Raw genomic sequence first — 27,994 nt, forward strand, 5'->3', positions numbered from 1 at the left:
CATTAATGGTAAATAAAGGATTCAATTCCTCACATTTGGTATCTGGAGTTCAAGTTCCTTTTGCCAATTAGGGATTTTAAAAATTCTCTATGTATGTTTGAAAATCTAAGAATTTGTCTTTTTATCTTAAACTTTCTTTGCTTTACAATAGTAGACAAGCTGGTACTTGCAGTAAAGTGTTTAATTTTAGAAGCCTAATTTCATAGCAATCTGTTGTTACTGGGTTAATATGTCAAAATTTTGTTTTTCCTTTAACATTTTATACTTAGACTAGTTACCAAATCAAATCTGTGGGTTCTCCAGTACAGTCCCCTGGTCATAGAATGATGATTAGTAATTATTAATGGTATTATGTGCAAATGTCTGCATCTTAAAGGGGCACTTGTCCTCATGAAAAAGTTTGTCAAACTAATTGATTTTATTTGTTTGTGAATACATGATCTAATAGCATAAATACACCTCACATCACTTGCTTATAATGTCATCATGACAAAATGACACTCAGCTTTTCTTAGATCTGTCCCCTTGCAACCAAAAGGAGGATTTGCAGTAAACTTTCCATGAAGACAGTGCTCCTTTAATAATCCAACAGTTTCAAAAAGAAAATAAGATTCAAATTGTTTACATTTTTTAATGTCAGCATACCCTTAATGAAAAAAAATGAGGTTTAAAAATTTTAATTTAAAATTTCTTCGGTAAGTAATACCGGGTAGAGAGAATTTATGGTAATTGTCCACTTCAGCAGAGAATGAGAATGATGTCAACATAACTATGTCAACACTTAAGATTAGATTGGATAGGTGAATGAAGGAATAGGGGTTGAAGGGAAATGGAATAGGATGGGTAAATGTGACTAGAATTATCTGCTCACATGGAGGTTAAACGCCAACATGGACTGGTTGGGCTGAACGGCCCTTTTCCATATTGTAACTTCTATGTATTTTTATGAATCATGACAAAGTGCAGCTGTTTTGGTTTGTAATAGATGGATTAGGTGAGAATCACTGACAATAGGTTTCTGATTAGCTGATGGATTTGCCCATTTTTAAATACCAGTTCTAATTATTGCTGTTTTTCTCCTCAACAGGGTGTCCTATTCAGTTCACGTCTCCGAGGATTATCCAGGTACTCAGCTCTCTGAAAGTCCTATTGTTAAAAGCATGGTAGATGTGTGACATATGAGTGTTACTGTATTGGATTGGACTGGCTGTTTGTATGTGTGCTGATTGTGTTTGGTGATTGGCCCTTACACGAACAGTGGGTAGCCTGCTGTTGCCAAATGGAAGATTCACCTCAGGCTGGTGGAAATGATAAATATAAATTGCTTACTAATGTAAACTCAAAACCAAATTGAGTAGGTTAGTTCAATACCTTGTGATACATGAATTGACCTAGGGTAGCTCTCACTGTAAGCTTCAGGCCATCCTGACCCAAATTGAATCTGAGGACTGGGATGGAAAGTCTAAATGGAGCTTGTAATCGAATCCTTGAGAATATTTCAAGAGACCACTAAGCAAAAAGGTGTCAAACTTATCTTTCACACAGCAAGAGCAGCTCTTTCTATGTTAGATTAAATCATAATTGCTAATCCTAGAGAGCAAGTGTCACCATCAGTAGTCCTTTTACAAATCAACCAGTTACAAAGAATGATCATTAACCTTAACGTCCTTTTGTTTCTTTCTGTCTTTCTGTTGATTCTTTTTGAATATAGTCATTAGCACAGGATGCTTCAGATTTCTTGCGATGCTGCGTTCAGTAATTCCTCCAAGGCAGCACCCTGATGAGGTCATCAGCAAAAATAGTCACAAGCAATCAACAGAAGCCTGGCACGATGATAAAACCTGTGGCATTGCTTGATATTTTAAAGGGCTTCTTAATCCTGAAACATTTTCTGTTCAAGTTATTGCTTTATTGAAATCCTTTTGAAAACAATGGCTCAGATTTTCAGATGGGGTGCAGTCCCCAGCGGAAGTGTGTCAGGTGGGACTTCCAAACGCACTAGAACTGACCGTACTGAAGTTTCTGGGAGTTAGCTCAATTGTTGTATTGAGGCTGATCTGTGGGCATTGTAAACACCTCTCATTAGTAGCTCACCCATTAGATTTGGGAAATATTGTACTGCAGCAGGATTAAAAAATGTGCAGTAGCCCAAAGGGCTAGGCGCATTGAAAGCTGGCTTGGGAAGAAGAGACTGAAGGTTTGCTACTGAAAAATTTCTGTTGGTTCTGCAGAATGGCACGGAGTGCCCAGGTTCTCCACGGTAGCATTGGAAGGATTGTTGGACCAAGTGAGGCAGAGGAGAGTGGGCTGTTTGGGACACAGTAGCGATGGCCACTTTAAAAATCTCAGAGACAGCCCATAAGACCAGAGAATGTTTGATGACAGGCGGTAGATCCCTCAACCCCTGTACTTTCAACTCATACGAAGAGGAAGCTTTTGAGCTACTGAGGAAGCGGCAACAGAGGGAGTCGGATTCAGGAGAGTAGGAGGGCAGGTACCAGCTGGAGCTTTGTCCTAACATTCTGTTTCTCTGCCTTGTCATCCTTTTGTACTCCGCATTACCTAGTGGCAAACTAGATCATGAAACCCTTCGGTCACTCCTTCTCCTGAAATTCACATGTTGTCTGTTCCTCTGTAATCCATTCTGACCTTTCCTTGTCGTATCCTCTTCTAGATGTGCCAGAAAAAGAAGCAAAAGAGGAAGAACAACAATCAGGCAACTTCTGCTTTTGGCCCTGCCAGCACTTCATTGCATGCATGAAACATCACTCTCTCCCTTCCAAGCACCAGCCCAGAGACATTCACTTGAGGCATTAGAGAATGAGCCAGAGGGGAGCACACAAGGTGCCATAGAGAGCATCAGTGGATAGGAGGAGCTAAGGGTGGAAGATGAGGATGATGACATTGCTAGCTGGAAGATCAGAAAATGTTACGCCTCAATTGAAGAGCCTGGGAATCTAGATCTCATGCTTTTAAAAGATGGATACTTGCAGATTATGATGTGCATTTGAAGGCACTGGGGAGTCTCTGACAACATTCAGCAGATGGCAGGATAGTTGGAAAAGTCCTGTACCTATATCTGCAGCATGCTTATGGATAGTTTTTCAGCACTGCAGTTCACCCTGGAGTAAGTGGTAGCTTCAAGCTAATCTGCAGTAGAGGCCCTTATGACAGTCTGTGCTTCTGCCATGGAATTTTTTTCATTCTCGGGATGTGGGCGTCGCTGGCATGGCCAGCGTTTGTTGCGCATCCCTAGTTGTCTTGGCTTGCTAGGCCACTTCAGAGGGCAGTTAAGAGTCAACCACGTTGGTGTGAAACTGGAGTCACATAAGGACGGCAGTTTTCCTTCCCTAAAGGACATCAGTGAGCCAGTTAGGTTTTTATGACAATCTGATTACTTCATGGTCACTTTTTTTTACTGATGCCAGTTTTTTTATTTCCTGTTCTTTTTTAACTGAATTCAAATTCTCTAACTGCTATGCTAAGATTTGAACTCACATTCTCTGGATTAATAGTCCAGGTCTCTGGATTACTAGTCCAGTAACAACCACTCCACTACCGTATCCTATTTAGACTGCTGCCATACTGGGGCCAGATTAGAAAGGCCTGACTCTTCCAGCCTTCAAGTGTAGGGAGTCCTGGAAACCCACCTTTACTAATGTGATGGCTCCCTAATGGAGATGCAGGTTGGATGTGGGGCGTTGCATTCCAAAATTGGAGCGCTTTGCCCCCGTTTTCTGCCTGGAAAACGTGCGCAACGAGAAACAATTTCTTCCCAAAAGACAGTAACCTGGTTTGAAAAGGGGGCCGAAAAATAGTTTAAACCGTTGTGAATTTAACTAGGAAAAGATTTTTTTAAGCCATTCCAGAACCCCTGTTTGGAATAACCCAAGAGATTGGCAGTCATGCAGCTTGTTTTAAGGTTTGGAAAGAGACAGAGATCACAAAGGTGAAAGACCTCTTTTAAAGCCCAGTCTTTAAATCATTCACCCAGCTCTGGTGTGATTATTCTATTCTCAGGGAGAAGACTATAAATTTCTGCAGATCAGACAGACTGTTGGCAGTGCCGTACGGTTCCACATTCGCAGTAAAACATGGTTTGACGTTCTCACTTATATTACAGAATAGTGTAAAATGGAAGTCTTGGCTCCCAATGGTGTGGAATCAGTTCCATTTACAGTCTGGGCAGATTCCACAGTACCAGTCACAACAGACAAACAACTGTGCCTGTAGCGGACTGTACATGCTCAGTTGCTTGAAAGTCGAAATTTGTCTTTCTGATCATCAGATCTTCACCAATAGCTGGAGAAAATCCATGCAAAGTAGCAATGAGAATATCTCATCACGTACAGTAAGGCTGAGCAAGAATCGTTCGTGTGGCCAGAATAAATGATGGCCAATGTCCATGTTTGCCACTGTCACAGTGTCAGCCTTGGCTCGGTGGTAGTACTCATGCCTCTGAGTCAGAAGGTTGTGGTTTCAAGTCCCACTCCAGTGACATGAGAACATAATCTAGCCTGTACTTCAGTGCAGTACTGAGGGGGCGCTGTGCTGTCAGAGGTGAAGTTTATCGGATGAGACGTTAGATCGTGGTCCCACCTGCCTTTGCAGATGGACGTAAAAGTTCCCATGGCACCATTCGAAGAGGAGCAGCGACGTTCTCCCGATGTCTGGCCAATATTTATCCCTGAACCAACATCAATAAAAAACACATTATCTGGTCATTATCTCATTGCTGTTTGTGGGACATTGGTGTGTGAAAATTGCTTGCCGTGTTTCCCTACATTACAACAGCAACTACACCTCTAAAAGTATCTCATTGTCTGTAAAATGCTTTGGGATGTCCTGAGGTCATGAAAAGTGCGATAGAAATGCAAGTTCTTTCTTTTCCAACACTCCTGCTTTGAGAGGCACTAGGGAAAATCACCGCTTTTGGCGTCTCGCCATCTTTGGAGACAGCACAGCCATCACATTTAATTTACAGCCCTGCTGCCAAAGTTGGGGCTGCCATTGGCGGCTGCACTGATATTTAAAGGGGTTATGAGATTTCCACGGAGGTTAAAGTGGGCAGAAAAGGATTGCCATCTTGGTTTTATAGTTATCTGCAATGGTATAAGAAGAATTGATTTACTGGGCTTAGCCAAGTATGAACAGCATTCACAGTTTCTCTCAGACAATGGAGCCTGGACTGGAGGAGGGGACACACAACTCAGTGCATTAAGTAAAACTAAATTGCTTTAATTCAAAATGTTACATCAGATGTATTGGAGTCCAGTATAATCTGAAAGTATCAGACCTGATCTGTGTTAATAAGGCTGAATAGAAGCTTGTTACATCACATGCTTCTCCTCTTTCTAGGATTCAGGTCCTCTGGGAATGCTGTCTGAAGAGTGTAGCTTTTTTTTGTAGTTTACCTTGTGACTCATCACTATTGAATGACCATTATCAAAAAGGGAAATGAGATTTGTTTCACATTATTAATGATGGCCAAGACATTGGAGAGTCTCCTGCTTCCCCACCCCATTGATGAATGGGTGACATTGGTCTCCACTATGACAGCTTATATTTATTAAGTAGAGTGAGACGTAAGTACAAGGAACTTGACACCACAAAGGTGTCCCTCCCTGGCTTTTGCAGAAGAAGAATATGCTCATACAAAATGGCATTTTCAAAGAAAAGTAAATGATATGGGGTTGTGCCCTGGGTTTACCAGACATTTGTTGTATGATTGAAACTTTCTTAGATATCTAATTGTTAATCAATGCGACATTGGTTAACATTTAATTGCACATTTAATTTTCCCATTCCCCATTTCCTCCTCTTTTGTTGAAGTTAGTGATTCATGCCAGGCTACAGTTCCACGGGAGTTCCTCTGGCCTCTTGTGCATCCCCGACTTTATTTGCCCCACCATTGGCGGCTGTGCCTTCAGCCGTCTTAACCCTAAGCTCTGGAATTCCCTCCCGAAATCTCCCTGCCTCTACCCCTTGCTCTCTTCCTTTAAGATGCTCCTTTAAACCTACCTCTTTGACCAAGCTTTTGGTCACCTGTCCTAATATCTCCTTATGTGCCTTGGTGCCAATTTATGTCTGATTATGCTCCTGCGAAGCACCTTGGGATGTTTTACTATGTTAAGGACACTATATAAATGCAAGTTGTTGTTTGTAGTAGTAGTAGTAGTAATAGTAGTAGACAGCAGCCTGTGGTACCTCATACAAGTGGTCTTCTTCACATGTGAGCTCAGTCAGCAAATGTCTCTCGGTGGTGATTCAACAATAGGTGGTGCATCATAGCTGAATCTGATTCTGTCTCACCTTGATATCCACACATGCAAATGTCCAGCAGGAGCTTCTGGATGGTGCGATGGTTGGCTGATTTTTATCCTGTGTTAACACAGAGACACTGTGGTTAATTATAGCACCCCTTGCAGAGATCAGCTCGGGATCTAACCTGAGATTCCAGGACTTTTTGGCTCAGTACCATACCTGTTAGTGGATTTATCTACTATGCCATTGAGGACGTACATCTGATTGTTCTATATTTTGCAGCCTTCTTTCTTTTATGCGTATTTTCTGTTTGTATTTTTTTCTATCAAATCTAAACATCTTGTTTAAAAAACACACACTAATTCTGTGTCCAGGTTCTGCTGACACTCAAACTGCTTGAGCTTTCCTCTTATGACTTCTGACACCATCAGTACTGCCTGATTGAATTACTGCATTGTAACCATCTACTGTGTTATCCTGGCGCAACTGGTAGCACTCGTGCCACTGAGTCGGAAGGCTGTAGGTTTAAGTACCACTCCAGGACTTAAGTATATAATCTAAGCTGACATTTCAGTGCAGTACTGAGCAAGTGCTGCATTGTTAAAAGTGCCATCCTCCTGATGAAGACAAGGGCATGTTTTTTTTATTATTCGTTCATGGGATGTGGGCGTCGCTGGCAAGGCCGGCATTTATTGCCCATCCCTAATTGCCCTTGAGAAGGTGGTGGTGAGCCGCCTTCTTGAACCGCTGCAGTCCGTGTGGTGAAGGTTCTCCCACAATGCTGTTAGGAAGGGAGTTCCAGGATTTTGACCCAGCGACGATGAAGGAACGGCGATATATTTCCAAGTCGGGATGGTGTGTGACTTGGAGGGGAATGTGCAGGTGGTGTTGTTCCCATGTGCCTGCTGCCCTTGTCCTTCTAGGTGGTAGAGGTCGTGTGTTTGGGAGGTGCTGTCGAAGAAGCCTTGACAAGTTGCTGCAGTACATCCTGTGGATGGTACACACTGCAGCCACAGTGCGCCGGTGGTGAAGGGAGTGAATGTTTAGGGTGGTGGATGGGGTACCAATCAAGCGGGCTGCTTTGTCCTGGATGGTGTCGAGCTTCTTGAGTGTTGTTGGAGCCGCACTCATCCAGGCAAGTGGAGAGTATTCCATCACACTCCTGACTTGTGCCTTGTAGATGGTGGAAAGGTTTTGGGGAGTCAGGAGGTGAGTCACTCGCTGCAGAATACCCAGCCTCTGATCTGCTCTTGTAGCCACAGTATTTATGTGGCTGATCCAGTTAAGTTTCTGGTCAATGGTGACCCCCAGGATGTTGATGGTGGGGGATTCGGCAATGGTAATGCCGTTGAATGTCAAGGGGAGGTGGTTAGACTCTCTCTTGTTGGAGATGGTCATTGCCTGGTACTTGTCTGGCGCGAATGTTACTTGCCACTTATCGGCCCAAGCCTGGATGTTGTCCAGGTCTTGCTGCATGTGGGCTCGGACTGCTTCATTATCTGAGGGGTTGCGAATGGAACTGAACACTGTGCAATCATCAGCGAAGATCCCCATTTCTGACCTTATGATGGAGGGAAGGTCATTGATGAAGCAGCTGAAGATGGTTGGTCCTAGGACACTGCCCTGAGGAACTCCTGCAGCAGTGCCGTGGGGCTGAGATGATTGGCCTCCAACAACCACCACCATCTTCCTTTGTGCTGGGTATGATTCCAGGCACTGGAGAGTTTTCCCCCTGATTCCCATTGACTTCAATTTTACTCGGGCTCCTTGGTGCCACACTCGGTCAAATGCTGCCTTGATGTCAAGGGCAGTCACTCTCACCTCACCTCTGGAATTCAGCTCTTTTGTCCATGTTTGGACCAAGGCTGTAATGAGGTCTGGAGCCGAGTGGTCCTGGCGGAACCCAAACTGAGCATCGGTGAGCAGGTTATTGGTGAGTAAGTGCCGCTTGATAGCATTGTCGACGACACCTTCCATCGCTTTGCTGATGATTGAGAGTAGGCTGATGGGGCGTTAATTGGCCGGATTGGATTTGTCCTGCTTTTTGTGGACAGGACATATCTGGGCAATTTTCCACATTGTCGGGTAGATGCCAGTGTTGTAGCTGTACTGGAACAGCTTGGCTAGAGGCGCGACTAGTTCTGGAGCGCATGACTTCAGCACTACTGCCGGGATGTTGTCGGGGCCCATAGCCTTTGCTGTATCCAGTGCACTCAGCCGTTTCTTGATATCATGTGGCGTGAATCGAATTGGCTGGAGACTGGCTTCTGTGATGGTGGGGATATTGGGAGGAGGCCGAGATGGATCATCCACTCGGCACTTCTGGCTGAAGATGGTTTCAAACGCTTCAGCCTTTTCTTTTGCACTCACGTGCTGGACTCTGCCATCATTGAGGATGGGGATGTCTGCCAATTAAGGTGGATCTCAAAGGTTCTACAGCACCATTCGAAGAACCCTCTTGTTTCTTGGCCAATAATCTTCTCTTAACCAGCATCACCAAAAAATAGATCAATTGGTTATTTATTGCAGTTTGTGGGATTGTACTGTGTGCCAACTGATTGATGCATTTACTTACATAACAGCAGTCGCTGCACTTCGGTGTAATTAATTGAATTAGTTTAAGATGTTTCTGAGTGATGTGATGAGGTACAATTGTTGCTATCCCTTCTACATACATCTTGAGTTCCTCTATTTGCCTGTCTCCATCTTTTTATGTATTACATAGTGTTACATAGTATTTACAGCACAGAAACAGGCTATTCGGCCCAACGGGTCCATGCCGGTGTTTATGCTCCACATGAGCCACCTTACAGCTTCTCACCCTAACGACATATCAGAAACATATGTGAACTTGTGAAGCTACAGGACAGCTTGCCTCAATGGATTTAATCTGCAGCTCAACCAATTGGTCATTAAACATGCTTGTCTGGCTGGAACTGAAGCACTAAGGTGCAATTTCTCCAATGTCAGCAGCCAAAATGTATCTTTTTATGTGTACTTATAAACTAATTGCTGAAGATTATTATAATAATATAGATAGTGCTCTATTAAACATAACCTCACACAGTACCATTGAGCAATAAGATGGATTTTTAAAGAAGATTGAGCTTTCAGATAAGTTTGTATTTCATATTCTTGCGTATTTTGAGAGTTCACATGTGAATAGAGTTTTTGTGAGCATCATTCAGACACCACTTCAGAATAATTACAAAGTACAATATGCTTCTAATGATGTGAATAAGCCAACCTAATGCACCCTTGGATTTTGTGTTGTACCCCTGCACCAAGGCAATTAAATGCTAACTTCAATCCTGAGAGTTACGAAAAGATTACATAACAGTTTCTTTAGTAGCACCTGACAGCTAGCTGTGCATCTACAAACAGACAGGAAGAGAGATGTAGTTGTTTGGGGCTTTTATATATTTATTTTTCCCCTTTTCCTTTTTATGGATCTTAAGGTGATACACCGTCCTGGTCCAAAAGATGTTCAGCGTGTGAGGCCACTCCCCCCAAACAGAGCTTTTACCATTTATCACTATCTTCTGCTTTCTGTTGCTAGGCTAGTTTCCAATTCTACTGGGTAATTTGAAATTAAATCCACAAGCCTTTAATGTATGGAACTGCAGTATTTTAAAATATTGCAATTCTTGTACTTTTAATAGCGGTGATCTATCTAGGCTGCTACACATAATCCATCTATTTTTTTTTATTGGGATATTTGACCGAAACAAGTAAGTGTCAATATCTATACATGTTCTAATCTTTGAACTCAGCACTTTCTTTATATTTGTCCATTTCTAGGAGCATAACAAAGTGATTTGTTTGGGGAACAAGGTGATCCAGTTTATTAAAAATCCAGTTCTAAAACACCTGGAACAGAACTTGAACTAATATAAATAAAAACAGAAAACGTTGGAAATACTCAGCAAGTCAGGCAGCACCTGTGGAGAAAGAAACAGAGATAATGTTTCAGATCGATGCCCCTTCATCAGATCTGGAAGAAGTTCAAGATTAAACAATTTTTAAGTAAGTATAGAGCCAGGGAAAGCGGGGGGGGGGAGGGGTGGGGGGAGGAAAGAACAAAAGGGAAGGTTAATGTTAGGGTGGAGGGCAGGAGTGATTAGATGAGAAAAGGGATGATGGGACAAGGAGGGTGGTAATGGGACAAGTAAAGAAACTAAAGATGGGTCCAGAGGAGCTGTAAATGGCAATATCAGAACCATTAGCAGCACTTGCTGTCTGAAAAAATGGGAGCAGTGGTTATGATCTGACATTAATGAAATCAGTGAGTCCAGAAGGTTGTAAACTGCTTAATCGAAAGTTAAGGTGCTGTTCCTCGAACTTCCATTGAGCTTCATTAGCACAGTGTAGGAGGCCGAGGACAAAGAGGTCAGAGTGGGAATGGGTCGGGGAATTAAAATGGCAAGTGACCAGCAGATCAGGGCCACACTTGCGGACTGAGCGGAAGTGTTCAGCAAAGCGATCATCCAATCTGTGTTTGGTCTCCCCAATGTAGAGGAGACCGCATTGTGAAAGGGCAGGTGTTGTATCTCCTGTGCTCGCATGGGAAGGTGCCATGGAAAGGAGAGTGGGTGTTGGGGGCGATGGAAGAGTGGACCAGAGTGTCGCGGAGGGAGCGGTCCCTTCGGTCCCTACCTGCCCTTTTACCTCCTCCCTTCCCACCATCCAGGGGCTCAAACACCCCTTCCAGGTGAAACACCGATTTACTTGTACTTCTTTCAACTTAGTATCCTGTATTCGCTGCTCACAATGCGGTCTCCTCTACATTGGGGAGACCAAACGCAGATTGGATGATTGCTTTGCTGAACATCTTCGCTCAGTCCCCAAGCGTGACCCTGACCTGCCGATCGGTTGCTATTTTAAATCCCCGTTCTACTCCCACTCTGACCTCTCTGTCCTCGGCCTCTTACACTGTTCCAATGAAGCTCAACGCAAGTTCAAGGAACAGCACCTCATCTTTCGATTACAAACTTCTGGACTTAACATTGATTTCAATAACTTCAGATCATAACCACTGCTCACATTTTTTCGGCCAGCAGGTGCTGGTAATGTTTCTGATCTTGCCATTTGCAGCTCCTCTAGACCCATGTTTTGTTTCTTTACTTGTCCCATTACCACCCTCCTTGCCTTGCACCATCATCCCTTTTGTCATTTAATCACTCCTGCCCTCCACCCTATCAGAGACCTTCCCTTTTGTTCTTTCCTCCCCTCCCCTTCCTCCCCCCGCCCTTTCCCTGGCTCTGTACTTGCTTAAAATTGTTTAATCTTCAATTTCCTTCAGTTCTGACAAAAGGTCTTCGACCTGAAACGTTAACTCTGTTTCTTTCTCTACAGATGCTGCCTGACTTGCTGAATGTTTCCAGCAGTTTCTGTTTTTATTTCAGATTTCCAGCATTCACAGTATTTTGCTTTTGAACTAACATAAAGTTGGTCATAACTGAATGAGTGAGGCTATTTTAAGGCTGCTGCAAACTAATTAGAATCAGGGACCTTGATTTGAATCTAGCCCACAGAAGGGGAATAAGATCTTAGACTGACAGAGAACACTTTATTTATAAGTGATTTAAATCTTAGCAGTAATGTCATTGCTTTTACAATGATGCATACTCACTCTTTCTCTATGTAATCACTGGGAATGTTTTAACTGCTTTATATTGCTATGGACAGGATATTATGTGTTCATTTATTTAGAGCCTTGGGTTATCATTGCATTATTTTTTTCCCTGTGAGGATTTATCAGTCAGTAATGTAATTCTAGACTGAAAGTTTGTCCCGGGCATGAATTTTGACAAAAAAGTTAATGTATGTCAACAGGGTAGCAAGACCGCTGGACAGCAGTATGGGAGGGTAATTTTCATTTGGACAATAGTGTAAAACTGGCGTTATCTGCTCGGCCACCCTTGGAAACAAAAATCAGGAGAGGTGTTTAACGGGTGACTAAGCCAATATCGTATGTTTTACACTATCGACAAAAGTCAAAATGACCCCTATGGACGTTTCTTCTGTTAGTGACTCTAGCCTGTGTTTTAAACCCAAGCTGAAATGAGTTCATGGAATTTTTTTTTATCATGGCCTTGTTAATGGGTAATTATAAGAAACCTATGCCGAATTATGTAAAGTGGGGGGGGGGAGTATAAATAAAAATGAGTACTGAACTGACACTCAGAACTGGCATTAGTTGAACAAAGTTTTGGCAGTATCGTAGTAGCACTGACAGAAACGAATAGCGTGAAGGAGCTTTCAGTTTCTCAGCATAGATGCATCAGCTATTCCTGGGTACCTCTTAATGATGCAAGAGCATGAGGTGAGGGAGGCCTCAGAGTGTAAAAGACAAATGAGTTACATTGAGTTACAGTGAAGCTACTTTTAGTGATTTGTTTATCTGTACTCCTAGATCCCTTTGCTCCTCTATCCCATTTAGACTCTTGTTATCCAAGCAGTATGTGGCCTCCTTATTCTTCCTACCAAAATGCACCACCTCACACGTATCTATAAGTACATCGCTTGCAGAACAAGCTATCCCAGAGATAGGATCTACTGAAACAACAACAGCAATAGCTTGCAATTATAAGATAGGAAAACATCCCAAAACACTTCACAAAAAACATAATCAAAAAATGCCATGCCAAAGAAGGCGATATCATGAGGGGTGACCAAAAGCTCACCAAAAGAGAAGGGTTTTAAACATGGAGAAGGTGTTTGAGAGGCAGGGTATGTGCTGGGTTCCTTGATTTCACCTTAACTGGTGTAATTCCAACTGAGAGGTGATGTAAGTGTAATACAGTGGCCATTGTCATTAGTTCAAAAAGAAAACTGTCCAATAATGACAAACATTTTTTCTCCTTCTTTAAAAAGAAATGGACTGTTACCGATGTCCCATTTTCCACCAGTATTACTACGTTAGGAAGTTTTAGAATCCATTAGAGGTGCCATTACACTACTGGGTGTATTCTATAGGCCACAACTAGTGGGAAGGATATAGAGGAACAAATTTGCAGGGAAATTAGAGAGGTGCAAAAACCATAGAGTAGTGAAAATGCAGGAGATCAACTATCCTAAAATAGACTGGGATAATAATAATATAAGGGACAAAGAGGGGGAGGAATTTTGATATGTGTTCAGGATAACTTTCTTAACCAGTACATTTCCGGCCCACCTAGGAAGGAGGCATTGCTGGACTTGGTTCCAGGGAATGAGGCGGGCCAAGTGGAGCAAGTGTCAGTGGGGGAGCATTTAGGGGCAGCAATCATAGTTTCATAAGATTTAGAATAGCTATGGAAAAGGACACGGACCACTCTAAAGTAAAAATACTCAATTGGAGGAGGACCAATTTCAATGGGATGATAACATATCTGGCCCGGGTAAATTGGAATCAAAGATTGGCAGGCAAAACTGTAATTGAAAGGTGAGCGGCCTTTAAAGCGGAGATGGTTCGGGTACAGTCTAGGTACATTCCCATGAGGGAGAAAGGTAGGGCAACTAAAGCCAGAGCTCCATGGATGACAAAGGAGATAAAATGTGTAAGATGAAGTGGAACAAAGGGGCATATGACAGCTGTCAGGTTGATAACACAAGTGAGAACCAGGCAGAATATAGAAAGTTCAGAGGGGAAGTGAAAAAGGAAATAAGAGGGGCAAAGAGAGAGTATGAGAATAGACTGGCGGCCAAAAGAAAAGGGAATCCAAAAGTCTTCTACCGGCATATAAATAGTAAACGGGTAGTAAGAGGAGTGGTGGGGCCGATTAGGGACCATAAAGGAGGCAGAGGTACTAAATGAGTACTTTGCATCTGTCTTTACCAAGGAAGACGGTGCTGCCAGAATCTCAGTAAAGGAAGATATAGTTGAGATACTGGATGGGCTAAAAATTGCTAAAGAAGAGGTACTAGAAAGGCTAGCTGTACTTAAAGAAGATAAGTCACTCGGTCTGGATGGGATGCATCCTAGGTTGCTGATGGAAGTAAGGGTGGAAATTGCGGAGGTACTGGCCAGAATCTTCCAAACATCCTTAGATATGGGGGTGATGCCAGTGGACAGGAGAATTGCAAATGTTACACCCTTGTTCAGAAAAGGGTGTATGGATAAACCCTGCAACTATAGGCCAGTCAGTTTAACCTTAGTGTTGGGGAAACTTTTAGAAACGATAATCCGGGACAGAATTAACAGTCACTTGGACGAGTGTGGATTGATTAGGGAAAACCAACATGGATTTGTTAAAGGCAAATTGTGTTTAACTAACCTGATAGAGTTTTTTGCTGAGGTAACAGAGAGGGTAGATGAGTTGAGGGCAATGTGGTTGATGTGCATATGGACTTTCAAAAGGCATTTGGATAAAGTACCACATGGTAGGCTTGTTATCAAGATTGCGGCCCATGGAATAAAGGGGGCAGTAGCAACATGGATACGGAATTGGCTAAGTGACAGGAAACAGAGAGTAGCGGTGAACGATTGTTTTTCGGACTGGAAGGAGGTGTACAGTGGTGTTCCCCAGGGGTCGGTGCTGGGACCACTACTTTTCTTGATATATGTTAATGACTTGGAGTAGGGTGTACAGGGCACAATTTCAACATTTGCAGATGACACAAAACTTGGAAGGGTAGTGAACAGTGAGAAGCATATTGAAAGACTTCAAGAGGATATATACAGGCTGGTGGCATGGGCGGACACGTGGCAGATGAAATTTAACACAGAAAAATGTGAAGTGATACATTTCTGTAGGAAGAACGAGGAGAGGCAATATGAACTAGAGGGCACAATTCTAAAAGGGTTACAGGAACATCGAGATCTGGGGGTATATGTGCACAAATCGTTGAAGGTGGCAGGGCAGGTTGAGAAAGCAGTTAAAAAAGCATACGGGATCCTGGGCTTTATAAATCGAGGCATAGAGTACAAAAGTATGGAAGTCATGATGAACCTTTATAAAACACTGGTTCGGCCATAACTGGAGTATTGTGTCCAGTTCCGGGCACCACACTTTAGGAAAGATGTGAAGGCCTTAGAGAGGGTGCAGAAGAGAGGTACTAGTATGATTCCAGGGATGAGGGACTTTAGTTACGTGGATAGACTGGAGAAGCTGGGTTGTTCTCCTTGGAACAGAGAAGGTTGCGTGGAGATTTGATAGAGGTATTCAAAATCATGACAGGTCTAGTCAGACTAGATAGAGAGAAACTGTTGCCATTGGCGGAACGGTCAAGAACCAGAGGGCATAGTTTTAAGGTGATTGGCAAAAGAACCAAAGGTGATATGAGGAAAAACTTCTTTACACAGCGAGTGTTTAGGATCTGGAATGCACTGCCTGAGGGAGCGGTGGAGGTAGATTCAAAAGGGAACTGGATAAGTACTTGTTAGTAAAAAATTTGCAATAGGATGGGGAGTGGGACATGATGGGAGATGCTGTGCCAAAATAGCCCATTTTGTAATAGTCAGTGCACAAACTACAAAAAGGATACACATTTTGCATTAAACATGTACAATAGTTTCCTGAACTGTGGGCTCCTTTATAGGAACATAGTTTTACAATGAAGAGGACTAATTTGCAGGGTTATGGGGAAAAAGCTGGGGTGTGGGACTTAATTGGACAACACTTTCAAAGAGCCGGCACAGGCATGACAGGCCAAATGGCCTCCTTCTATGCTGTAAGGTTCTATGATTCTATGATCTGTATGTTTATTTCTGTCCTGACATTTTGATCCTTTTTGAATGATTTTCCCCACATTTTCACTGCTATCTAACAGTTGGGATCTCGTGAGCATTCCTTCGCCTCCTTTGACTCAACATAATTTTAGCAGTAAAGGAGTTTCAGACATTGTTCTCTTGAATATCACTCTCTTAAACAGTTGTAACTGCCAGCATGTCAAAACCCTTTGTGTTTTGTCTAATTAGCATTGAAGCAGAGAGAAAACATGAACTCGGTGTAAAAACCACAGGAAATCAAATGTGGTTCAACAGTCAATGAACAGCCGAAGGGCATGTTGGTCTGTGGTTTCATCGAAGAAAATGTGTTGTCATAATTAGTTACGGTGTCATTCTGAGTCTTTTGTGATACATTTTTCAGAGTACAAAAGCTTGTGCTTTCAAGAACTACTTTTATATAGTGGGGCGGTTAGTGCTACTGTCTTCTGATGCACAAGTTTTATGAAGCCAGCAGCAACCCCAGGATAACCTTGCCAGATGCCCTAATGCCAGCTGCCAGGAAGATATGGGGCCGGATTTTGCTGCGAGCAGTGAACTAACGGTGCCGGCCATTCATTAGACTTGCACTTGCCCATTGACTTTCTATGACCTTTTGCACAGTAAGTTCCTGTAAATTAGAGATCCAAAAAACACGGTGCCCTCTACAGGGCATCTGGGACCTGTGTGAACAGGGCAAGCAACTGTGTATCTCCTTCACTTATCAGATTGAAGCATCGTTAATAACAGCGCAGTCAGAACCAGGAAGTGTCAGTTAGAATAGTGAATTCAATGTCAGAACAGGTACAGAAAGAGAAATGAAGAGAGGGTAAGAAAGATTGAATTAAGAGACAGAGATAAAAGAGACAAAGATAAAATTTTTAAAAATGTATTTTTTTTAATGTCCAGCTATAATTAAAATCTGAAGGAATGAGACTCCATACTTGTAGAAGTTAATTTTCAGTGCCAGAGAGGTTATTTGGCAGTAATTAAGACTTACCACGCCATTAAAAGGGTACTTAGACTTGAAATGACTTGACTTAGCTTGTTTTTGGTGAGTTTAGTCCGTATCTGTCAGGTAAGTACATGAAAGTCACGCCATTCAATATATTTGAACGGGGAGCCAGACAGTGAGATGCTGTTTTCCCGCAACTTTTGGAGGAGCATCGCATCTCGGCCAGCAACTTCCAGATTAACTGCACATATGCGGTCGCTGGAAGTTACTGTCTGGTTTGCGCATGAGTAACGGTGAGTGCTGTTAGTCTCATCGTGTTACAGCAAACTCTGGCCCATGTTTTTTTTTACTGGGTCTTACTAGCGGCTATTCTTTGCAAATGTGGCAGATTTACTTTGAGGTGCATGAGGCCCGTGCATTGGGAGCCAGCGGTATACACATCCCATTAAACACAACATAAAAGCAGCTCGTATGTAAGTCACCTGCGTGTAACCAATAATGTGTGAGCCTGTTGAGATGCTTTTTGTATTCCTCTGTGCGTCTCTCGCTCTCTCTCTCGCTCTCTGTCACGCTCTCTCCCTCTCTGTGTGTGAGAGAGAGAGAGACCTGCGTACGCTGTCCTTCCTCTTTTACATTTTGCATCATAGTTCCAATTTCTGTACATATGCCGGACTTCACTGAGACCCAGTTGGTGGAGAATCCACATCTCTGGGGTTGGCTCCCCTGTTTACTTTGCTGCAACAGGAGGCCTTAAACTGACAAAAGGCATTATGTTGTCAGTTCCTTGCAGGCTGGGTCATTTATATTCACGAGTGGAATCAACAGCGGGCAAACTACTTGCTCTCGGTTGCTACTGTGAAAGTCTCTTCACTATACTTTCTGGGGTTTGGCTTGTGGCATGCATAATAACTTCCTCAGTGGTGCATAAAGAAATATATTATTTAGCATAAACTTTATTAGGGGCTCAAAGTATAATTTTTGCTTGATGTAATGATAAGAACTATCTATTTTGTTTTAAAATCTATACCACATACTGTCTTGATAGGTTTCCAGATTTTTGGTGATTTTTTCCCCCCGATTGCTGTTAGTTTTCACATTTTTTTGGCATCACTGAAATTGATGCTTTTTGTTACTAAATATTTCTCCAACCCTCTGCCACCTTAATGTAATCAGTAACATTTTAAAGTGATTGTGTCAGTCGGTACTACTGCAGAGTAGCTGTGCATGTGTAGGTAGGCAGGTGGGACTCTGTTGAACAGATCTACATTGTTTCTGCCATGCTTCTGTAGCCAGGATGTTGATGGTGGCTGGTAGAGTTCAGCTTTTGGTCAGTGCTGATCCTCTAGATGTTGATGATGGGGATTCAGCAATGCTGGTACCATTCAAAGTCAAGGGTAGATAGCTGTGCTTTCTCTAGTTCTAGATGGTCCTTATCTGGCATGAATGTTACCTGCCACTTCTTAGCCCAAGCCTGGATGTGAAAAAAAGAAGAAAGATTTGCATTGATGTAGCACCTTTCACGGCCTCAGGATGTCCCAAAGCGCTTTACAACCAATGAAGTACTTTTGAAATGTAATTGCTGTTATACTGTAGGAAGCATGGCAACCAATTTGCGCATAGCAAAGTTCCACAAACTGCAGTGAGATAATGACCAGATAATCTGTTTTAGTGATGTTGGTTGAGGGATAAATATCAGCCAGGATACCGGGAAGAACTCCCCTGCTCTTCTTTGAATAGTGTCATTGGATCTTTTACGTCAACCTGAGAGGGCAGACAGGGCCTTGGTTTAATGTCTCATCTGAAAGATGGGACCTCCGACAATGCAGCACTCCCTCAGTACTGCACTGAAGTGTGGGCCTAGATTATGTGGCCAAGTCTCTGGAGTGCGACTTGAACCCATAACCTTCTGATTCAGAAGCAAGAGTGCTATCACTGAACCATGGCTGACACCATGTTGTTCAGGTCCTCCTGTAGGCTGGCATGGGCTGCTTAATTATCAGAGGAATTGCGATTGGAGTTAAACACTGTGAAATGGTCAATCAACAGCCCCACTCCTGACCTTATGATGGAGGGAAGGTCGTTAATGGAGCAGCTGAAGATGGTTGGGCCGAGGACACTTCCCTGAAGAAATCTTGCAGTGATGTCCTGGGCTGTGATGACTGGCTTCCTACAACCACAACCATCTTCCTTTGTATCAGATATGACTCCAGCCACTGGAGGAGTTTCCCTTTGACCCCCAGATTTGCTAGGGCTCCTTGGTGGCATACTCAGTCAAATGCTGCCTTGATGTCAAGGCAGCTAATTTCATGTCTCCTCTAACATTCAGCTTTGAGTCCATGTCTGGATCAAGGCTGTGATGAGGTCTGGAGCATAATGGTTCTGGTGGAACCTGAACTAGATTGAGTGAGCAGGTTATTCTTGAGTAATGGTGATGGCAATATTGATGACTCCTTCCATCACTTTACAGATGATTGTGAGGAGGTTGATAGAACGCTATTTGGCCAGGTTAAATTTATCCTATTTTTGGTGGATAGTATGCACCTGGGCAATCTTCCACATTATCGAGTGATATCAGTGTATTAGCTGCACTGGAACAGTTTTTTGCACTTCCTCCGTCCTCCCACCCCACTAGAAATTCAACTTCTGTGCTGGAAGACTTCTGTGAACACAGAAAAAAATAATTAATTTAGCATATTTGCTATCCCTTGATGACCTGATATCAGGGCACCCTCATGATCTTTCAAAGGCCCCACTATTTCCTTTTCTATCTGCTTGCTGCAAATATATTGATAGAAACACTTGACATTTCTTTTAATATTCCTTGCTATCATAATCTCCTTTTAGATTCTAGCCCACGTGACCAGTTTCTTAAGCTCATAGAATCATAGAAATTTACAGCACAGAAGGAGGCCATTTGGCCCATCGTGTCTGTGCCGGTCGAAAAAGAGCTACCCAACCTAGTCCCACTTTCCAGCACTTGGTCCGTAGCCCTGTAGGTTACGGCACCTCAAGTGCATATCCAAGTACTTTTTAAATGTGATCCGGGTTTCTGCCTCTACCACCCTTTCAGGCAGTGAGTTCCAGACCCCCACCACCCTCTGGGTGAAAAAATTTCTCCTCGACTGCACTTTAATCCTTCTACCAATCATTTTAAATCTATGCCCCCTGGTTATTGACCTCTCTGCTAAGGGAAATAGGTCCTTCATATCCACTCCATCTAGGCTCCTCATAATTTTATACACCTCAATTAAATCTCCCCTCAGCCTCTTCTGTTCCAAAGAAAACAACCCCAGCCTATCCAATCTTTCCTCAGAGCTAAAATTCTTCAGTCCTGGCATTATCCTCGTAAATCTCCTCTGTATCCTCTCTACTGCAATCACATCTTTCCTGTAATGGGGCGACCAGAACTGTACGCAGTACTCTAGCTGTGGCCTAACTAGTGTTTTATACAGTCATAGCATAACCTCCCTGCTCTTATATTCTATGCCTTGGCTAATGAAGGCAAGTATCCTGTATGTCTTCTTAACCACCTTATCTACCTGTCCTGCTACCTTCAGGAATCTGTGTACATGCACTCCAAGGTCCCTCTGTTCCTCTACACTCCTCAGTATCCTACCATTTATTGTGTACTCCCTTGTCTTGTTTGCCCTCCCCAAACACATTACCTAACACTTCTCTGGATTGAATTCCATTTGCCACTTTTCTGCCCACCTGACCAGTCCATTGATATCGTCCTGCAGTCTACAACTTTCCTCCTTACTATCAACCACACGGCCAACTTTTGTATCATCTGCAAACTTCTTAATTATGCCCCCTACATTTAAGTCTAAATTATTGATATATATCACAAAAAGCCAGGTACCTAGGATTGAACCCTGCGGAATCCCAATCCTAAAGCTCCTTTATCTTTTTTTTATATTTGCCTCTGTCCAGTGTACCACCTTCAAGTCAATGCAAAGGAAAATCTGGCAGGGTGTATAAGATATAGGAGCAGGATTAGGCCATACGGCCCCTCGACCCTGCTCCGCCATTCAATAAGATCATGGCTGATCTAGCTCAACTCCACATTCTCACCATATTCCTATATGCCTTGATTCCCTTATTGTCCAAATATCCATCGATCTCAGTCTTGAATATACTCAACAACTGAGCATCCACAGCCCTCTGGGGTAGAGAATTCCAAAGATTCTGAGAGAAGGAATTTTTCCTCATCTCGGTCCTAAATGGCCGACCCCTTATCTTGAGACTATGCCCTCTAGTTCTGGACTCTCTGGCTAGGGGAAACACCTCTTAGCATCTACCCTGTCAAGCCCTCTAAGAATTTTATATTTTTCAATTAGATCACCTCTCATTCTTCTAAACTCCAGAGAATATCGGCCCATTCTACTCAATCTCTTCTCATCGGACAACCCTCTCATCCCAGGAAGCAATCTAGTGAAAGTTTGTTGCACTACCTCTAAGGCAAGTATATCCTTCCTAAGATAAGGAGACCAAAACTGAACACAGTACTCCAGGTGTGGTCTCACCAGAATCCTATATAATTGCAGCAAGACCACCTTACTCTTAGAATCCAAACCCCTTGCAATAAAAGCTAACATACCATTTGCCTTCCTTATTGCTTGCTGTACCTGCATGCTAACTTTGTGTGATTCATGTACAAGGATATCCAAATTCATCTGACTACCAACATTTCTTGGTCTCTCACCTTTTAAAAAATATTCTGCTTTTCTATTCTTCCTACCAAAGTGGATAATTTCACATTTCCCCACATTATACTCCATCTGCCACCTTCTCACCCACTCACTTAATCTGTCGATATCCCTTTGCAGCCTCTTTGCATTCTCCTGACAGCTTACTTTACAACCTAGCTTTGTATCGTCGGCAAACTTGGATACATTTCACTCGGTCCCCTCATCCAAGTCGTTGATACATATTGTAAACAGCTGAGGCCCAAGCCCTGCGGCACCCCTCTAGTTACAACTTGCCAACCTGAAAATGACCCGTTTATCCCTACTCTCTGTTTTCTGTCTGCTAACCAATCCTCAATCCACGCTAATAGATTACCTCCAATCCCATGAGCCCTAATCTTGTGTGGCACCTTATTGAATGCCTTTAGGAAGGAAATCTAAATATATAATGGGTGGCCGATCCCTACAGTCTGTTTTTTGCTCTTATCCCCTACATTACTTCCATTATTGTCCAAGTCAGTCTTCTCTCTTTGTTATACTTCCTTTATTGTGGTATGTATCTGTGTATAATATTTCTAAACTGTGCCATGGAGGAGTGTTTAAATTTATTTGGCTTGGGGATGGGCACCAGGAGGAAACTTTTAAGAGGAGAAACAAGGTGCACAGAGGAGGTGGAGGGACAAATAGCACTAGAGTAAAGAAGAGTTCAGAAATAGGAGGCATCAGACAGGGGGCAAATGCGAGGCAGACTAAGATGAGTTTGGAGTGCATGTATGTAAATGTATGTAGCCTGGTAAATAAGGTAAATGAGCTACAAGCTCGAGTCGCCAAATTGGGACTATAATATAGTTACAATAACAGAGACCTGGCTTAAAGAAGGGGAGGATTGGGTACATAATATTCCTGTCTAGAAGGTATTCAGGAAGGAAAGGAAAGAAAAGAGGGGGGTGGCAGTATTGATCAGAGAAACTATTAAAGCACTGGAAAGGGATGATGTAGTTGAGGGGTCAAAGACTGAATCTATGTGGTTCGAATTAAGGAACAATAGAGGAGCTCTTACGCTACTGGGTGTATACTATAGGTCACCAAATAGTGGGAAGGAGATAGAGGAGCACATTTTCAAGCAAATTAGCGAAAGATGCAAGAACAATAGAGTAGTGATAATGGGGGACTTCAATTATCTCAATATAGACTGGGACAATAACAGTGTAAAGGGCAAAGAGTGGGAGGAATTCCTGAAATGTGTAGAAGAGAACTTTCTGGAACAGTGTGTTTCCAGCCCAAGCAGGAAGGAAACAGTGCTGAATCTAGTTCTGGGGAATGAAGTGGGGCATGTTTCCGTGGGGGAGCATTTGGGGAACAGTGATCATAATATCATTAGGTTTAGAATAGTTATGGAATAGGACAAGGAACAATCAAATGTGAATATACTAAATTGGAGGAGGGCTAATTTCAGTGATTTAAAAAGGGATCTTGCCCAGCTGGATTGGAATCAAAAATTGTCAGGCAAATAGTAAATGAGCACTGGAGCCCTTCAAGGAGGAGATGGTTTGGGTACAGAGTAGACACATTCCTACAAGTGAGAAAGGAATGGCATCCAAAGCCAGAGCACCCTGGATGACTAAAGATTTAGAGATTATAATGAAAGAGAAAAAGGAGGCTTATGATGAATGTAAGTTTCATAATACAGTAGAGAACCAGGCTGAATACAGAAAATACAGAGGAGATCTAAAAAAGGGAATAAGAGGGGCAAAGGGAGAGTATGAGAATAGATTAACGGCTAACATAAAAGGGAACCTAAAAGTCTTTTATAAACATATAAATAGTAAAAGGGTAGTCAAAGGAAGGGTGGGACAGATTAGGGACAAAAAAGGAGATCTTCTTAGAGCAGAGGGCATGGCTGAGGTACTAAATGAATACTTTGCACCCATCTTCACTAGAGAAGAGGATGCTGCCATTGTAGCAGTAAAGGAGGAGGTAGTAGCAATATTGGATAGGATAAAAATAGGTAAAGAGGAGGCACTTAAAAGATTGTCTGTACTCAAAGTAGAAAACTCACCCAGTCCAGATGGGATGCATCCTAGGTTACTGAGGGAAGTACAGGTGGAAATTACAGAGGCTCTGGCCACAATCTTCTAATCCTCCTTAGATATAAGGGACGGTGCTGGAGGACTGGAGGATTGCAAATGTCATACTCCTATTCAAAAAAGTAGAGAGGGATAAACCCAGCAATTACAGGCCAGTTAGCCTAAGGTAGTGGGGAAACTTTGAGACAATAATCTGGGACAAAATTAATTGGCACTTAGAGAAGTATGAGCTAATAAAATGAAAGTCAGCACGGATTTGTTAAAGGAAAATCGTGTTTGACTAACTTGATTAAATTCTTTGATGAAGCAATGGAGAGAGTTGATGAGGGTCGTGCGGCTGATGTTTGTATATGGACTTTGAAAGGCATTTGATAAAGTACCACATAATAGACTTGTTATCAAAATTAAAGGCAATGGGATTAAAGGTACAGTGGCAGCATGGATATAAAATTGCCTAGGGGACAGAAAGCAGAGAGTAGTGGTGAACAGTTTTTCAGACTGGAAGGAAGTATACAGTGGTGTTCTCTAGGGGTCAGCATTCGGACCTCTGCTCTTTTTGACATATATTAATGATCTGGGCTTGGGTATAGAGGGTATAATCTCAAAGTTTGCTGATGACACAAAACTTGGAAATGTAGTAAACAATGTGGAGGATAGTAACAGACTTCAGGAGGACATCGACAGAGTGGTGGAATGGTGACAGAGAAGTGTGAAGTGATACATTTTGGTAGGTAGAATGAGGAGAGGCAATAAAAACTAAATGGTACAATTTTAAAGGGGATCAGGAACAGAGAGACCTGGGGCTGCACGTATACAAATCTCTGAAGGTGGCAGGACAAGTTGTGAAGGCTGTTAAAAAAACATATGGGATCCTGGGCTTTATTAATAGAGGCATAGAGTACAAAGGCAAGGAAGTTATGCTAAATCTTTATAAAACTCAACTGGAGTATTGGGTTCAATTCTGGGCACCACACTTTAGGAAGTATGTCAAGGCCTAAGAGAGGCTACAGAAGAGATTCACTAGAATGGTGCCAGGGATGAGGGACTTCAGTTATACGGAGACACTGGAGAAATTGGGGTTGTTCTCCTTAGAACAGAGAAGGTTAAGGGGAGATTTGATGGAGGTGTTTAAAATCATGAATGGTTTTGATAGAGTAAATAAGGAGAAACTGTTTCCAGTGGCAGAAGGGTCAGTGACCAGAGGACACAGAATTAATGTAATTGGCAAAAGAGCCAGGGGCGAGGTGAGGAAACATTTTTTTACTCTGCGAGTTGTTATGATCTGGAATGCACTGCTTGAAAGGGTGGTGGAAGCAGATTCAATGGTAACTTTCAAAAGGGAATTAGATAAATACTTGAAGGGAAAAAAATTACAGGGCTATGGGGAAAGAGCAGGGGAAGGGACTAATTGGATAGCTCTTTCAAAGGGCCGGCCCAGGCATGGTGGGCTAAATTACCTCCTCCTGTGCTGTACTTTTCTAATGTTGTGTTGCTATTGTAATCATTCTCTTTTCTGTCATGTCATCTTGTGTCACTTAACTGTGCCATATTGAGGTCACTGTTTTCGAGATGTTCTCTAACTCTGACCAGCTTTCCTAATTGTCACTTAATAACAGATCTAATAGATCCAATGTTTGCACTGGTTCCTTGACCAATTCTTTTTGTAAGAATCCAATATTGTGCCCAGGACCATGTTTTCATTGCTAATGCACCCTTTATAGATTTCTCAATTGAAAGAAAGAGCTTGCATCGATATAGCGCCTTTTACATGCTCAAGACGTCCCAAAGCACTTCACAACCAATGAATTACTTTTGAAGTGTAATCACTGTTGTTATGTAGGCAAGTGCAGCTGACAGTTTGCGCACAAGGTTCCACAAGCAGCAGTGTGATGAATGACCAATGACCAGTTAATCTGTTTTGGTGATGTTGGTTCAGGGATGAAGGTTGTTCATAACACTGAGAGAACGCTGTTCTTCTTTAGCACAGTGTTGGGAGACCTTTTACATTCACCTGCACAGGCAGATGGTGCCTCAGTTTAACATCTCATCTGAAAGAAAGACCTCTGACAAATGTAGCACTCCCTCAGCACTGCACTAAATTAAGTGCCAATGTCCTAAGCGAGGGCTTGATCCCACAATCTTTTGACTCAGACAACTATGTTATCAATCGGGTATTATCTCTGGTTGTTTGAAGTCATTAATAACAACTGCATCTGTTCTTGTACACCCTTTCCTTATTTGACTACAAAGCACTTGGTCCTGACTCTCTTTCTAGCCTCGTGGTCTATAGCAGGTGCCCATAATTAGTTACTTTCTCGTCATGTCTCTCCTCTCTCTCCACAGGGTTTCAGCTTATCCACACCTAAACCGTGTAGGTCACCCTCCATTATAACCGTTCTCTTTCACTTAAAAGGCTGCTCTCCCTCAGAGTGATCCGTATATCTGCACATGTACACAACCCATGTCATTGTTGAACTTGATCTCGGATGCCTATAATATGATACACTCCATCTCCAACAAGGATATCCAGGTCTCCCATTTGATTCCTAGGACTCCGAGCATTGATATGCAATTTACAATTTAATCCAAATCACATGTTATTTCAATTGTTTAGCACTAAATTCCCACTTTGCTGTGTTATTTATGTCGCTTAATTCAACATATTGGATAATTCCAAATTGTTTTAGTGCAAAAAATAACTTTGAATTATCAGAAATAGATTGTATAGACCTTTGAGGCATCCATTTCCCCCACTCCAGTGTGTTTATTTTGCCGTTATTTCCTCATATGGTCATGTCCTTATATTCTGCATACCTGCTGTTATCAGTGTCTACATTAGAACTGCAATCTACCGGTCCATATTCTGTATCTTTTCTATATGCATTACTCTTTATTTTTTCTCTGTTTGGTCCTCTGACCTGATTTGTTAGTTTAAATGCTCCTGTACTACAAGGACATTAATACCTGTCTGAATCAGCTGAAACCCATCCCATTTGTAGAGCTATACTCTGCCAAGGAACTTGTGCCATTGTGGTAGAAATCTTTTTTTTTAAATTTATTCGTTCTTGGATTATGGACATCTCTGGCAAAGCCAGCATTTATTGCTCATTCCTAGTTGCCCTTGAGAAGGTGATGGTGGGTCACCTTCTTGAACTGCTGTAGTCCGTGCGGTGAAGATACTCCCACAATGCTGTTAGATAGGGAGTTCCAGGATGAGGGAAAGGCAATATATGTCTTTTTCAGGATGGTGGGTGACTTGGAGAGGAACTTGGAGGCGATGATGTTCCCATGCGCCTACTGCCCTTGTCTGTCTAGGTGGTGGAGGTCACCGGTTTTGGAAGACCTCCACCCTAGTCTTTCTTATGTCATTGGTACCTACTTCTCATTTACTTGACTGGTCTTACAGATTCAGGCCCACTCAGTCTCAGTGCCAAACTCCTAACACCACCAAAATCAGATTACCTGGTCTCTCATTCATTTGCTGTTTGTAGAACCTTGCTGCATGCAAATAGCCTGCTAAGTTTTCTTACACAACTTTGGCTGGACTTCAAAAAAATCTCTTTAATTTATTGGTTGTAAATGGCATGACCTGAGTTTATGTTAAGGGCCCAATTCAGTTGCAGTTTCATTCTTGCATGCTTTCTTGCACTTTTTCATGCCAAATTTGTCTCTTTATGTTCTGTCAGCAAAAATTTGCCCTGCCACCAAAAAAATCACCCTGCATCATCTCATTTTGTCAGTTCCTTATGGCTCAAGAACAGTGGGTGTCTGAGGATTCGGAATCACTCTGTCATGGCTGCTGGTAATCTTTCTTCAAACCAGCTGAGCTTGGCAGCAGTTTCATCTTGGAGTTTTGACCAAAGCCTCCAAAGCAGCAATGTAGACATTCATGTGCGATGCTCCAATCATCTGCACAGCTGAGATCTCCATTGCAGATTCTACTGTTAATACATGGTCAGTAGCAGACATTCGAATTCACTGATGGCTTTGTAGGGATTGAGCCATAAACACAGGAAGAGGTGGGGCCAGGGTGGGGACTCACAAAAACAGGAATTCCTGCATCCCTGTCTTTCAGTGCAAGCTGGAGTATCATTGACAGTAATATACCTGGTAAGACAAAATGTCCTGGCTAGCCAAATGGCAGTAGATGTCCCCACCTAGGGGTCCAAGCCAGCCTCTTTACAAAGCGGGCTGCAAGAGGCACATCTGAACTCCTTTAAGCCAGCAAACCCCACCACCACCCACCCCCCTCCCCTGCCACCCACCTCCACAAACTTTCCGGCATCTTGGGATTGGTGGGTGCTCTAGATGT

The 27,994-nt window shown here is 42.7% G+C and overlaps 1 protein-coding gene across 1 annotated transcript in view; it reads left to right on the forward strand.

The window, feature by feature from the left end:
• parp8 (poly (ADP-ribose) polymerase family, member 8) overlaps positions 1–27,994 on the forward strand; it is a 358,889-nt gene that overhangs the window by 105,091 nt on the left and 225,804 nt on the right. The window contains exon 3 of the mRNA XM_067985593.1: positions 1,088–1,125. Coding sequence (XP_067841694.1) covers positions 1,088–1,125 — 38 coding nt within the window. The remainder of the gene's footprint in view (positions 1–1,087; positions 1,126–27,994) is intronic.

This window comes from Heptranchias perlo, chromosome 1, assembly GCF_035084215.1.
Source record: "Heptranchias perlo isolate sHepPer1 chromosome 1, sHepPer1.hap1, whole genome shotgun sequence".
Taxonomy (NCBI): Eukaryota; Metazoa; Chordata; class Chondrichthyes; order Hexanchiformes; family Hexanchidae; genus Heptranchias; species Heptranchias perlo.